The sequence below is a fragment of the Typopeltis vanoorti genome, chromosome 8 (genome assembly GCF_054136105.1).
Source record: "Typopeltis vanoorti isolate ZY-2024b chromosome 8, IOZ_Tvanoo_1.0, whole genome shotgun sequence".
Taxonomy (NCBI): Eukaryota; Metazoa; Arthropoda; class Arachnida; order Uropygi; family Thelyphonidae; genus Typopeltis; species Typopeltis vanoorti.
The window spans coordinates 61,998,887-62,013,367 of NC_143556.1; the positions used below are offsets into that span (position 1 = coordinate 61,998,887).

The 14,481-nt window shown below is 36.0% G+C and overlaps 1 protein-coding gene across 8 annotated transcripts in view; it reads right to left on the bottom strand.

Annotated features, from left to right (window-relative positions):
* Nucleotides 1-5,949: 5,949 nt before the first annotated feature.
* The window catches only part of LOC150104039 (kynurenine aminotransferase-like), a 179,863-nt gene continuing 171,331 nt past the window's right edge, over nucleotides 5,950-14,481 (bottom strand). For all 8 annotated transcript variants that reach the window (XM_090396703.1, XM_090396701.1, XM_090396702.1 and 5 more), the window contains 2 exons: nucleotides 10,659-10,745; nucleotides 5,950-6,152 (listed from right to left, as the gene is read on the bottom strand). In XM_090396703.1, coding sequence (XP_090252829.1) covers nucleotides 6,090-6,152; nucleotides 10,659-10,745 — 150 coding nt within the window. In that variant the 3' untranslated portion in view covers nucleotides 5,950-6,089. The remainder of the gene's footprint in view (nucleotides 6,153-10,658; nucleotides 10,746-14,481) is intronic.

The following is a 14,481-nucleotide window of genomic DNA, read 5'->3' on the forward strand; positions in this document are numbered from 1 at the left end:
CAGAGTTACATGCCATTCGGCTTGCACTTGTTCATATAAAAGAAAACTACTACTAAAAGTATATAATTTATACAGACTTATTGAGCTCTTTATGGGCTATCTCCTCTCCTATGTATAATCCACATCCAGTATTTTATGAGGTGTTACACCTATTTCACAAAATAAAAATCCTTAATTTTGATGTTCAGTTGTGCTGGATTCCCAACCACATTGGAATTAAGGGATTTGAGGCTGCAGATGCTAAATCAGCTCAAACTTTCTCCACATACTGTTTGACAGTACCATATACAGACTACAGACAGTTTATACGATCAAAGCTAATTGCTCAATGTCAGTCATCATGGTAGAAAGCATTAACAAACAAATTATATGACATTACACCTGAAATTAAGCATTGGCATTCTAGTCAATGAATAAAGAGAAGAGAGGAAGTTGTTCTCGCTAGGCTCCACATTGGTCACAGTCATCTTACACATTCTTATTTACTGAGAGCTAATGAACCCCCCCATGTGTGAAAAATGCAATACACATCTCACTATTTATCATATCATGGTAGAGTACCAGCACTTTGCATGAGAGAGGAATGAAATTTTTGCCTACCTGACCAGACCATATACACTCAGGCTGATGCTGACAGACTTGGGCAGACTGCACGGGTTTTTTAATTTTTTACAAAGAATTAATTTATACAAACACATTTGACTGTGATTTTGTTTATATGTAAATACCGTATTGCTTCACTTAACTTTTGTACATGTACATTACAAAATACGTAATGTTTCGTGATGTATATGTGCAGGAGTTGAGTACTAATGTATATATTATTCATTAATTTAATTTCTGACCAATCATGTATTTCTGTAACCTTGTAATTTTTTTAATATGTAAATACCACATTGCTAAACTTAATTTTTATGCATACATATTGTATAATAATTCCTCTTTAACTCTATGTATTACTGTAATAACATTTGTTGTAATCTTATTGTAGTAATCATATATGTAGATACTGCATTCCTTGGCTTGGTGTTGTACATGGATTTTGTTTATTAACTTGTATTGTTGTCTAATTATGTACTGCCTTAAATGCTGCAGTAATTTTGTTTGTATGTAGATACTGCATTGCCCAGCTTAACTTTTGTGCATACATATTATTTACTATTTTTTTTGACCAATTATGTATTGCTGTGGGACACCTTGTATATTTGTGTAACCTCCTTGTAATTTTGTTTATATGTAGATACCACATTGCCAAATTTTATTTTTATGCATGCATGTTGTATAATAATTCCTTTTCGCCTATTTATGTATGGGTGTAAAAACATCTGTTATAATTTTAACTATATATGTAGATACTTCATTCCTTGGCTTGGTGTCTTGTACATGCATTTTGTTTATTTAACTTGTATTGTTGATAATTTTGTACTACAGTAATCTTTAACCTTATGTGTTGCTGTGCCCTCTGCAGCAATTCTGTTTCTATGTAGATGCTGCTTTATGGAACCTAATTTTTGTACAGCATATTGTTTACAATTTTCTTTAACTGCTTATGTATAGTTGTAACCTTAGTATGGCACAGTATGACCTTGTAGTTTTTGTGCTAAATAAACTATAAACCAAACCAAGTATTTAATGAACTGATAATAAAGATGTAAGAAACTTGCTAGATTCCCATTCAGAACAGTTAAGTGAGAATGATCTCCTTCACCTAAAAGAATAGTATGCATAAAAAAGAAGATAAGGAGTGCAAACAAGAAGAGAATGTTATGACTAAGAAGCTAACTGCAAAAATACTTGAGCTAGTTTTCAATGACATTGACTATGTTAATGAAATTTTGTTTGATGCTGATCCTGATATGGAACGAAGCTTCGAAGTCCACCATTCTTGATGAAGCGATCACCAGCTATCGCAAATTGCATGACAAGATGAAAACATCTAGCACGATTCAAACATCTTCACTTAATTTTTTTTTTTGGTAAAAAAGTAGCTCAATCAAATGTTTAGACATTAAATAAAAATTTAAGCAATTGATTTTTATTAATGATTTTATGATTTTATCCTCTAATATAGCTTATACTGTAATTTTTTTCCAAATTTACGATAACTTATGGATGAAGTATAATTATTCCTATTGTTTATTGTATTTGCTTAATGCACATTAATTGATGGATCAATTAATTACGGTAAGCGAGGTTTTCCTGTATTTCAGTTCCGTGTCTCTTAGGTAGCTCTATGGTCACTACTTCAGTGAATTGGTAATTATCATTCCTCCACTTGTTGTTAGGCTTGTTAAAACAAGAGCAGCAGCTGTCCAACATCCCCTTTACAGTACAATTGCAAACTCTTCAAACCTGCTTCTCCTTTGTCTCATTTATTCCACCTACCTCTGTCCTCTGGAACAGCCTTCACTATGATGTGTTTCCCAACAATTTCAACCTACAACTCTTTAAGAATGTCAATAGGTTTCTTCTTTCTCAACCTTTATCTCCGCCTCAAACATGGCACTGATGTGATATAGATTTTTGTACCTCTCGTGTGCAGGATATACATATATACAAAGCCTGGAAAAACAGACTCTAGAACATATAATGGATTAATAGATACTATGAGGGGTTTCTGAAAAGTAAGGTAACACATTTTTTTTAATAATGTTCAAAGAGACTGCCACTGCAGCGTGGCGCTACTGTCGCCTCGCAGTTAATTCCAGTTGCAAGATGGTGGCTACCATCCATGAAGTTGTGTTTTTTTTACAAGCAAAAGGGGGCTTCACTAAGTGACATTCGTCATGAACTGGAGAATGTCACCAAGTGACATTCATAAGTTCACGGTGAATGGCAAAAAGGTGATATCAAAGAAGCAGGTGTGTTTTTTGGTGCAATGAATTTAAAGCAGGCTATGGTGACATTGAGGATTGGCATCAGGCAGGCAGGCCTTCATCGAGCAAGACAACATTTTGCAAATTAAGGGCATCGTTCTTGAAGACTGGTGAATGAAACTGCACAAGTAGACTTGAGTAAGTTCGCAATGTCCTTAGCTTTTGAAAGGTGTGCTCCTGCTGGGTGCCTCAACCATTGTCAGAAGAGCACAAGGCAGCACAATGAGGATGTGTCTAGAGAACCTGATGATACAGTGACAAAGGAGAGGATTTTCTCACTCACCTAATCACAAGAGATGAAATGTGGGTTCATCACTTTACCCCAGAGAGCAAACAAGACTCCATGACCTGGAAACATCCACAATCTTCTGTGCACAAAAATTTGAAAACTGTTCCCACTATCCAAAACGTCATGGCTAGTTCTGGGATCGCCAAGGCATTCTGTTGGTGAACTTCTTACCAAAGGGAGGAACAATGAATGCAGAGTTTTACTGTGCAACATTTGATAAACTGAAAGCCAACATTCAATTCATCACAAACAACCATGATTTCTGACAAGCAGTGTGATTTTGGTGCATAACAACACTACTCCATGCACTGTGCACACCACTCCTACTCGTGAGTGGTGCACTGTAATTGTTGGGGAACTCTGCCCCTTCCCCCAAGCCCAGACATAGCACCTTCAGACTTCCATTTGCTCAGCTCCTTCAAGAAATACCTTTCCAGAAGGCATTTCGCTAGGAATGAGGATGTTCATCAGGCAGGCTGTGATGCTGGTTACTGGGAGTGGTCACAGACTTCTTCAGTACTGCTACTGATAAACTGATCTCTCATTGGGAGAAGTGCATCAATAATGTTGGATGCTTTGTGAAGTAGTGCTTGTTCACTTATTTCTTGGTGTATAATTTTAAATTCCTATTAAACATCCTCAAGAAAAAAAAAAAAAAAAGTGTTACCTTTTGGAAACCCCTCCTATAATTCATTGTAAAATAAGCATAACAGCATGCAAGCATTAGAAATAAAAATTAGAATTTTGATCACAGTGTATCAATAAATCATCAAATTTTTTTTTCACTTTAGGTACACGTCTCAAAGTACAGTCCCTCACTTAGCCTATAATGTGGAAGTTTTAGCCTTACTACAGCTTGAAATTCTTCAGGAGTAATTCAAAGTTACTAGATAACACAGGCTGCACTTACACTGATGTCAATTTCTGTGCTTCTAATTCAGACTGTCATTACTTCTATCATAGCAGCAGATATGTCTGGACTATAAGGACAGGATAACCATCAACACTTAAAAAAAAAAGCGATTTCTTTCATGACTTTTTGAGATGCTTTCTATCCAAGTTATTACCAAGTTTGGTAACATTATATAACTGACCAGTCAGCAGCTGTGCAGAGTGAGGAAGTTCTGCTTACTTTCACGGATATTTTTGAATGTGGTACACCATTTGTACACCTGTGTTCAACATTCCAAAACTGTACTGCAAATATTTGGTGAATATCAGCTGACTATGAACCCTCCCACCAACTTTTACACATTCTATCTTGTGATATGACTTATATGCTGCAAAACACAGTTAATGTGAAGAAAAATATTATCATTATTATTGACACTTCCAATAAGTTCAAGGATTCAATGTGGGAGTCCCTCCAATCCACATCATCATCTCCACTAGTTATTTCTCCATCACATAACAGCACTATCCATCAACGTGTGGACAGACTTATGTGTTCGTCGAACATGTTGTTTATTATTTTAACGGTATAATAGAACACAGAAACTAAGTAAATAATTAATTTATTGACTTGATGCTGATATTTCGCTGGTATTATAACCAGCATCTTCAGAGCACAAAAACACTGTTTGTCACAATACGCGAGACTAAAACAACATGGTGTACTTAACCAAAATTGTAGCAGCAACACCTGTGTTGCTGCTACAATTTTGTTGCTGCTACAGGTGTTGCTGCTACAATTGTAGCAGCAACACCTGTGTTGCTGCTACAATTTTGGTTAAGTACACCATGTTGTTTTAGTCTCGCGTATTGTGACAAACAGTGTTTTTGTGCTCTGAAGATGCTGGTTATAATACCAGCGAAATATCAGCATCAAGTCAATAAATTAATTATTTACTTAGTTTCTGTGTTCTATTATACCGTTAAAATAATAAACAACAAGCACTATCCATCATTTACCATAAAACCATCTATGGCCCACTAATCGTATTTTTTGTATGTAAATTGCATGTGTTCTCTTGGCTGATTTGCCTATACTGATTGAAAACGTCCATATAAAGATTACTCTCATCATGACAAGAATCAAACTGATCCCATCATTCTTCCAAGTGTACCAATTGCAGCAGTAATTGGAATGAAATATGAGATGACTATACAAAAATTGTATATCACTGTTGATGAGAAATAATTACTCTCAATCAAATATGAACTATACTTATATAAGCAATAAGAAAGAAAAGGAATAAAAAATAGCATTTGGATTGGAGATTATTTAGCTGCCTTTATTCTGAATTTATTTTTTCAGAAATAATTCACAGAACAAATAATATATTTATTCTGAATAAATTCAGAATAAATTCAGAATATAGAAAAGGCAAATAAATATTTTTAGAAGCAACAGCTGTGTTATACTTATTTTTTATTTATTGTTTTTCTTAAAGACAAGCTCAGCCAGATCAGGCTTTTACAACTACATCCACAGTGAGATTTGAACCCACAACATATTGGTGTTGGTGAGCAGGTGTACTATCTACTTGGTCAATCAGGCCAGCTAAGATTTACAAGACAGTACAAGCATAAATTGTAAAATACAGTATTAAGAATTATAAATCCCTGGAAGTTGCAAAAGGAAGTGGTGAGGAAAAGAGTAAGAAGTACGTTTTTTGCATGGGGAGTGGTAAGAGCATGCAATACATTGCCTAAGAGGGTGGTGAATGTGCAGACATTTGATGAGTTTAAGGAGTGGTATGATAGACTTTGTGTTGACTGCCCATGATGAGTCTTGTGAATCCATGGAGGTCAAGAAAATAATAATAATCAAGGAAATCACAGTTAGTGGTATTATTGTCTTTATTAAACTACACACTTTATCAATGGAAAGGCAAATTTCACTAAAGAGAAATTTGGCTTACATTTTGCTCATGTGGCTTGCAAAAGAAATTAATTGCAACTAATCACTTTAAAAATATCATTTATTCAAGTGATTTCTTAAGATCATTAATAATGGTTTCAGCTTTTCTGAGTGTACTGTCTTCCTAAATAAAAAGAAATGGAAAATAAATAAAGATATAGAGTAATAGCAATAAATGTAACAAATTAAAAGAAAATAAAAAAATGTAAACTTATTCTTAAACTTTCATTTTTCAATATATACAGAAACTAATGTGACACTGTGTAAATCTTTAAGCAAAAAATAAAAATAAATAACACACTGATGACTATTATATTTCAGCAACAGAAAATGAAACATACTAGAAACTTCAGATGTATAAAAACATAAAGGAATATTCATAAAACGGAAAGTTTACAAGAAACCAAGATAACGTAAGATACATTCTTGCATACAGTTATTCATGTTTTCATTCATATCTGAACATAAGCAAACAATAGATTGCACATTAAGTCACTGTGTTTTCTTGAATTTTCTTTAATTATATTATAGTATTATTTGTCTAATACCATTTCATTATATTATTGGGCTAACTAAACTAACTAAAAGTTTTTGAAATTTGTATATTTATACTGTATTTTCATTTTTTTGCTTTGTCTTCAAAAATATTTTCATTTGTTTGCTTTGTCTTCATAAATAATTAGATTCATTGCATACACCAAATAAAACAACTTGAGAGAAAAGTGCTGTATGAAACACTTAAAGTTTAAGTAATTTTAGCTGTGTTTTGTCAAATTCATAAGCACCTATAAGAGTAATTTCATCTGTATAGAAATGTTTGTGTATGGGGATGGTTAGCTTACAGATATCAGTGTGAATGTGTGCACTGTACCATATTAGTGGAAATGCACTTCAGGAAGTAAACAAGAGATTTAGTGATTTTGTCCTCAGGGAATCCTAAGGACAAAAGGGTGAAGCTTAGGATGATGCATTTCCAAAGTTACGAAAGTCACCAATGGGAGATTTTAATTACAGCAGTATAAACTGGGGAGAGGAAGATGCATGTAGAATAAGGGAATTTATAGAATTCTTGAGGGATAAATACCTTAGGCAACATGTAATAGAGGGAACAAGAGGTTCAAGAGTTTTGGATTTGGTCATAGCATCAGAAGAGTTGATAATAACTGAGATGACATCTCTCCTGCCAATTGGAGAGAGTGACCATGTGGTTTTGACTTCGAAGATGAATAGACATGCAGGGGTATCAAAGAGATGGGAACATATGTGGAATTATAAGGCAGGTGATTATAATAGTCTTAGACATCAACTTGGGGAAGTTTTATGGAGGGAGGAATTGGAAGGCCAGGATATCATTAGTGCTTGGGAAATTGTGAAGGAATATTTGTTAGCAACAATAGTAAGCTGTATTCCACAAGTGAAGAAGAGGACACAATTTGGTGTAAAGTGGATGACAAGCAATATTAAACAGGAACTGCATGAGAAAAAGAGGATATGGAAGAGATATAAGGAGACAGGTGAAGAGAAGATGCATAAAGAATATAAGACAGGAGAGTGACTAGTATGGTAAGGAAGGCGAAACTGGAATATGAGAAGAGATTGGCCCTAAGATCCAAAGAAAATCCTGGGAATTTTTTAGCTATGTGGCCAGTAGGAGGAGAAATGATTGTGGAAGAATGACATTGTGGGATAAAAATGGGAATAGAGTGACTGATGCAGAGGACATAGTGGAATTGTTCAATGAACACTTTATTGGTGTATTTCATCCTGGAGGAGTAAATTTTAATACTAGAGGGAAAAGGGCAGGTTCGAGGTTTAGAGGGGCAGGTTCGAGGTTTAGAGGGGCAGGAGGAGAGCGTGTTTCAAATACTGAGTACTCTGGATGTCAGTAAAGTTGTGGGACTGGATGATATTTTACCATGAGTTTTGAGAGAATGTGCTAAAGAATTGACAGCCTTTGACCTGGTTTTTCAATGAAAGTCTGGCTATGGTAAAGGTGCCCAAGGAATGGAGGGAAGGTACGATAGTGCCATTGCATAAGGGGGGGAGCAGAATGGAAGTGTCTAATTATAGGCCAGTTTGTGTGTCATCAGTAGTTGTTAGGATCTTGGAGAAATTAGTTAGGGACCATATACAACATTGGGCAGATGAGAGTAATGTTATCTGTGAGAGTCAACATGGATTTGTGAAGGGGTGCTCTTGTTTTAGTAATATGCTAGCCTTTTATAATAAAGTTACAAGAGCAGTAGATGAGGGAAGGCATATACTGCCATTTTCTTGGATTTAGCAAAGGCATTTGACAGGGTTCCACATGATAAGCTGATATTTAAGTTGCAACACATGGGTTTGGATGTCAGGTTGGTCAACTGGATTCAGGATTGGCTGTCCGATAGGTATCAGAGAGTTGTTTATGGTGGGGCAGTTTCAAGGAGGCAGAGAGTTACAAGTGGAGTCCCACAGGGATCAGTACTGGGACCTATATTGTTTAACCTTTATATCAATGACATTGTTAGTGGATTGCAGGGGGATATTCAGTTGTTTGCAGATGATGTGAAGCTGGGAAGGGTTATAAGTAATAGTGCAGATGTGGTAGTCCTGCAGGAGGATTTGAATAAGCTAGAGAGATGGGCAAATGAATGGGGGTATCGGTTTAATGCAGTAAAATGTAAGGTCTTGAGGTTTGGGGACACATTGATGGGAAGCCGCACACTCTATTGGAAGAGCTATACTGGAGGAAGTAGGAGAGGAGACAAGAGATCTGGGGTTGATGATTTGATAGAAACCTGAAATTCAGGGGACATATTGCAAAGGTGGTGAAGGTAACACAGAGGATTGCTGCAATAATGAGAAGGACGCTGACCTGCAGAGATAAAAGAGTTATCATTCCATTGTATAAGACCCTGATCAGACCACGCTTATGACTATTGTGCTCAGATTTGGTCCACAGAATTTGAATGGGATAAATTAACTGTGGAAAGGATACAAAGGCGGATAACAAAGACAGTTTCAAGACTGTACAATGTTAGTTATGAGGATTGGCTGAGGGAATGTAGACTGCAAAGTTTGGTGGATAGAAGAAGGAGAGGTGATATGATTGAGACTTTTAAACTGTTGAGAGGTGGTTACAGGGTTGACACTGGGGAGTTCTTTCACTTGGTTGAACAGCAGGAAGAAGTGATGACAAGGGGCCATCCCTGGAAGTTACAAAAAGAAACTGTGAGCAAGAGGGTAAGGAGTGGTTTCTTTGTGTGGAGGGTGGTTGAACCGTGGAATGCATTGCCTGATGGAGTGGTGGGAGCGAGAACAGTCAATGAGTTTAAGGAGTGGTATGATAGACTTTGTGTTTCCTAGGCAGGACCTCCTACGATGAATCTTGATAGACTTGTGTTTCCTAGGAAGGACTTTCCACGATGAGTTTTTTGACTCCTTGGAGGCCTAAATAATAATAATAATAATAATAATAAAAAACCTATGTGCCATTGTATAAGATCTTGATCAGACCATATCTGGACTATCAGATCTGATGTCCTGAATATGTAGAAGATAAGAAATTGCAGGAGAAAATCCAGAAGCAAGTAATTATCAATGTTGAATATAAGAACAGAATGAGGAACAGTGTTTCATAGAACATGGCAGATTGGAGGAGGAGCAGAGGAAACAATTGAAACATAAGTTGGTAAGAGGATATTATCAGATACACATGGGATGCTACTGTGCAGGGTAGTGAGTGAGGGGAGAACAAGAGGTCATCCCTGGATGCACAAGAATAGATATTTTTTTAGTATGAAAAGTAGCAGAGGTGCAGAAGTGCAACAAATTTCCAAAATAGGTAGTGTGTTAACATCAAAAGAATTGAAGGTGAGGTATAATAGGCATTGATAAGTGAGGTGTCTAGAATGGAAGCCCTTCCCAAATGAGTCTATTAATAATCTTAACAGATCTAGTTTCTCAATCATTTTTTTATCAGTGTATTCTCTGTGTGTGTGTGTGTGTGTGTGTAGTGCAGTTCAGTGTAGTGCAGTGTAATGTAGTGTAGTGGTGCACAGTATCATAAACAAATGAAGTTTAATGTTTAAATGATGCTGATGATAACATAATACAAAGCTTGAAGAGGGATATTCAACTACAGATTATATAAAACTGTGGAGAGAAATGACAGAAAATAATGATCTGATATCACTTGAGGAGGGTTTCAATGGACTGGTTTGGTGGGCAGATGAGGTCCAATGAACCAACCTATTTAATGTTGCCAAATGTAAAGGATGTTTTGGACCAGAAAAAATGGAATGCACTGTACCATATTAGTGGAAATGTGCTTCTGGAAGTAAACAAGATGAGATCTGGTGAGCAGGGAATATGAAGGAAAAAAAAAATTGCCACATGTTGAGAAGGATACTAACAAACTGGAATAAAACTATATGACATTGTATGAGATCTTGATCAGACTATATCTGGTCAATCAGATCTGATGTCCTGAATATGTAGGAGATAAGAAACTGCTGGAGAAAATCCAGAAGCAATTAATTATCAGTGTGAAATGTTGAGAATAAGAATAAAATGAGGAACAGTGTTTCACAGAACATGTCAGAGATCTACTTTCTCTTCTTTTTTTTGTACCAGTTTATCTCCTTACCTTAATAAAACAGAAACGAATGTAATTTTCTCCAAGATATTTGTGTTCATTGCAGTAAAAGATACTAGGTGGAATACCCTGAAGTTTCTGAAAGATATAAAATTGATTAAAATAAGAAGTTAATAAAACTTTTGTATATAACATGCTACTATCAAAGCCATTAAAAATAATGACAGTATAGTAAACTTTATGACAACAAGTGATTTCTACTAATTACATATACTGAATGTCAAAAACTATTCCTCTTCTTATTCCTTTCTTCATCTTTTATCTTGCAGTGTCAAGGATTTTCTCTTCATTTAAATGCAGCCATATACAAAGATAAGGTGGTCAGCCCCCCCCCCCCCATGCTTCTCGGGGGTATCCATGTCTGTTCATGGGCATGTGTTCATGGGCCTAGTTTGCCTGTTCTGGGGATGGAAAACCCAGAGTAGGGGGTTTTCCATTTCCCAGAACAGGGGGGGGGAGACCGGATAACTCACCTTTAGTCGAAAAAGACCAGATAAAGGTCTTTCCGACCAAAGGGCTTTGTCTATATTGACTGAGCCACAGAGGCTCATGTCAAAAACTAACAAAACAATAATATAGAAAATTACTTTACTTTTTCACTTATTACTGCCATTACTGGATCTCCATGGAGTTGAATGATTTATTAGGTAAGGATCACTCTTAATTGCTGCTGCCTAGTAACAGATATAACAACAACTGAAAGAACATTCATAACATTTGTAAAAGGTACTGGCTCAATTATGTAATATTTTTAAAATGTGGTTGAGCAGTGATCAGACATAACTTTAAATTTTTGAAGATTAGCATGTCTTAAAGAGAATAGAAACAACTTTATTAATTATATTTTACTCGACATTTCATGATTTGTGTTGATGACAGCATTAAAGCTAACAAAATACCACTAATTTAATTATTACTATTACTACACAGCATCTCCACAAAGTCCAAATATTCATTGTGGGAATACTAATCAGTATTACCACAACATTTCTCATATATTTCGCTATACTCATGAATGCTTCCTTCAGCCCAATTCAATTCATTCATCACTATGCAAACAAAAAATCTTTTCATCCTTTACTAACCACACTCTTACACAATTTACAGAAGTGACTCTTCGTGACTTCCCTTTTTGTTATGTACTGAAAAATTCTTTTGTATCTTCCTCTATAAAATTCTTTTTAGTAACATATGTTTCTATTATAGCCTCTTTTCTGCCTTTCAACTAAACATTGTAACCTTCAGTCTTTTTTCATAGGAGAACAACCTCACAGATCAATCACAATTTTGATCACTTGTCTCCTGATTCTTCTCACCACTTCAAAAATATATAGGAAACTAAGTCCATGGCCAAGATGTGGTAAGATCAAAGTACAATAATTTTATAATAAATAACTCTATGGTGTGCAACTAAGCCCTGCCTTAGTGATTTATTCATGTTTATAATAAAATGATATCAGAAATGGATAAAGAAAATGACTACATCATGATACTGCTGGACTTTGAAAAGACATCTGACAGAATACTCCATATAAAATTATTACATAATACAGAGCAAATGGGAATGGATATGAAGCTAGTGGCATGGAAGAGGAAGCAGCTGGCAGATACCAGAGAGTAGTATATGGTGGAGTGTAATGTAGATGAATTGAATACATCAAATTGTGTTCTATTCTTCACTTGCAGTATACAGCTTGCTATTGCTGCTAATAAATATTCCTTCACAAGTCCCCAAGCTTTGATGATATCTCACCCTTCCAATTCCTCCCTCCATGGAACTGCTCCAAGTTGATATCTAAGACTATTATAATCATCCACCTTATAATTCCATATACATTCCTTTCTCTTTGATATTCCTGCATATCTATTCATCTTCCAAATCAAAACCACATGGTTATTCTCCAACGTGGGGCAGAGATGCCATCTCAGTTACAATCAGCTCTTTTGATGCTATGACCAAATCCAAAACTACTTGAATCTTGTGTTCCTTCTACTACATGTTGTCTAAGACATTTATTCTTCAAGAATTCCAGAAATTCCATTCTCTTATTACTACATGCAGTTATAACAATCATTCTTCTTGCACTTGCCAAGCTCAACTGCCTAAACATCTCTTGCTCTTCACCCTCTATGCTCCCTGGCTTGTAGCAACATCCCACTAAATATCCTGTCCTCACCACCTCTACCTCACACCATATGCTTTCAAAACCATTAGTATCACTGTCCTCCAAATCCTCCACTCTCAGAGAACATAAGTCATCACTTATCATAAGCAGTACTTCACATTGCATTTTCCCTTTGTATCCTGTCAAAAAATGCTGTACCCTACTGCTTCTATTCCTATCATCTTCAGTATACTTCTGTCAAACACTTCTCAGAAAACCCAATAATTTTTGGAAAGACTGATGCTATTAGCACCACCAATTCATCTCCTTTATTCTGGATACTCCTCAAGGCATTGTCACTGTTTCCAAACCTATCATTATTCCCTCCAGACTCCACTGGGTTCAGCATTACATAATGTATTCCCAAGCACCTATTCCCACAAGAAGCCATCCCTGCTACCATCCACTCTGATAATTCTACTTTCTCTACATTGACACACTGATTTGTTCAGCGAACAGCAGTCTCTCCAGGTGCCATCATTCAAATGCAAGCTGCCTCTTGCATACAATTCTTTTCTGTCATCAAATGCCCTCCAAGCATCCACGTATTCCAAGCCTCTCTTTTGACACATTCTGCCTATTATACTATTCATTATTGATGCTCTTTGCAGCTCTGCATTATCATACCTGGGCAAAACACACACTATCTTTCCTCTCTCAGTCTTCGTCCATACAACCTCAAGTATGAACCTCAGATCTCCTACCACCCGATTCACACTGCCTCTCAAGTCATTCGTGCCCACCACCATCACAATCATCTCATCCACTCTTTCACCTTGCTTAATTGCCATAGTCACACTATCTATCGTTCCTCCAAGCAAACATTCTTCAGGCATTCTATCTTGCACATGATGGATCATCGCATTTCTTCTTGCCACTCTGTTTCTTCTTTGCTCACCTGCATCTCTCACTCTCTCCTGTAACACTTTCTTTCTTTATTCCCCTATTTATTCCCCTGTTGTCCTGGCATCTCTGATTCCAGCACTCTCTTGCATTTTTCTCATTCCCTCTCTTTTATGGTTCTCTTATTCTCTTTTCTTTCATCATTCCCATAAATTTCTCTCTCCTACTCTTGCTCACCATTTATCCTCCCACTTAACACCGTCTTTGAAAACATCATGATGCTTCAAACTTTCTATACTTCCTACTTTTATTTTTCCATTCACATTCTGCTTCTTATCCTCACCCTTAATCACGCTACTCATCTCTCTTGGTCGGTGTTCATCCGTTTTTGACATAACACTACTGAGATTGTTATACTAATGTCTAAATCACAAAGTTCTTCACATTCTCAACATTATTATTAGTGTATTTGCTGAGTGGGAGATGAATTTCATCACCTGGTGCAAGCCCCCCCCCCTGCTTATTTGAGGCCAGAAGTGGCTTGAAAAAGTTTCATCTTTGGTCTCTAGAGCAGGGTTTCTGAACAATATAAAAAATAAATGAAAAAATACAAAAAAAATATAAAATTGATAAAAACAGGGGGAAAATATCCTTAGCCCATCCACAGTTCATAATGCATTATAGGTTTGCAAATAACCTTTCATGGGTGAGAGCAACATTAAAAAAAAAAAAAAAAAAAAAAAAAAAAAAAAAAAAAAAAAAACTCTGCAATATGATGACATTCTGATGTGAAGTTTTTGAACTAT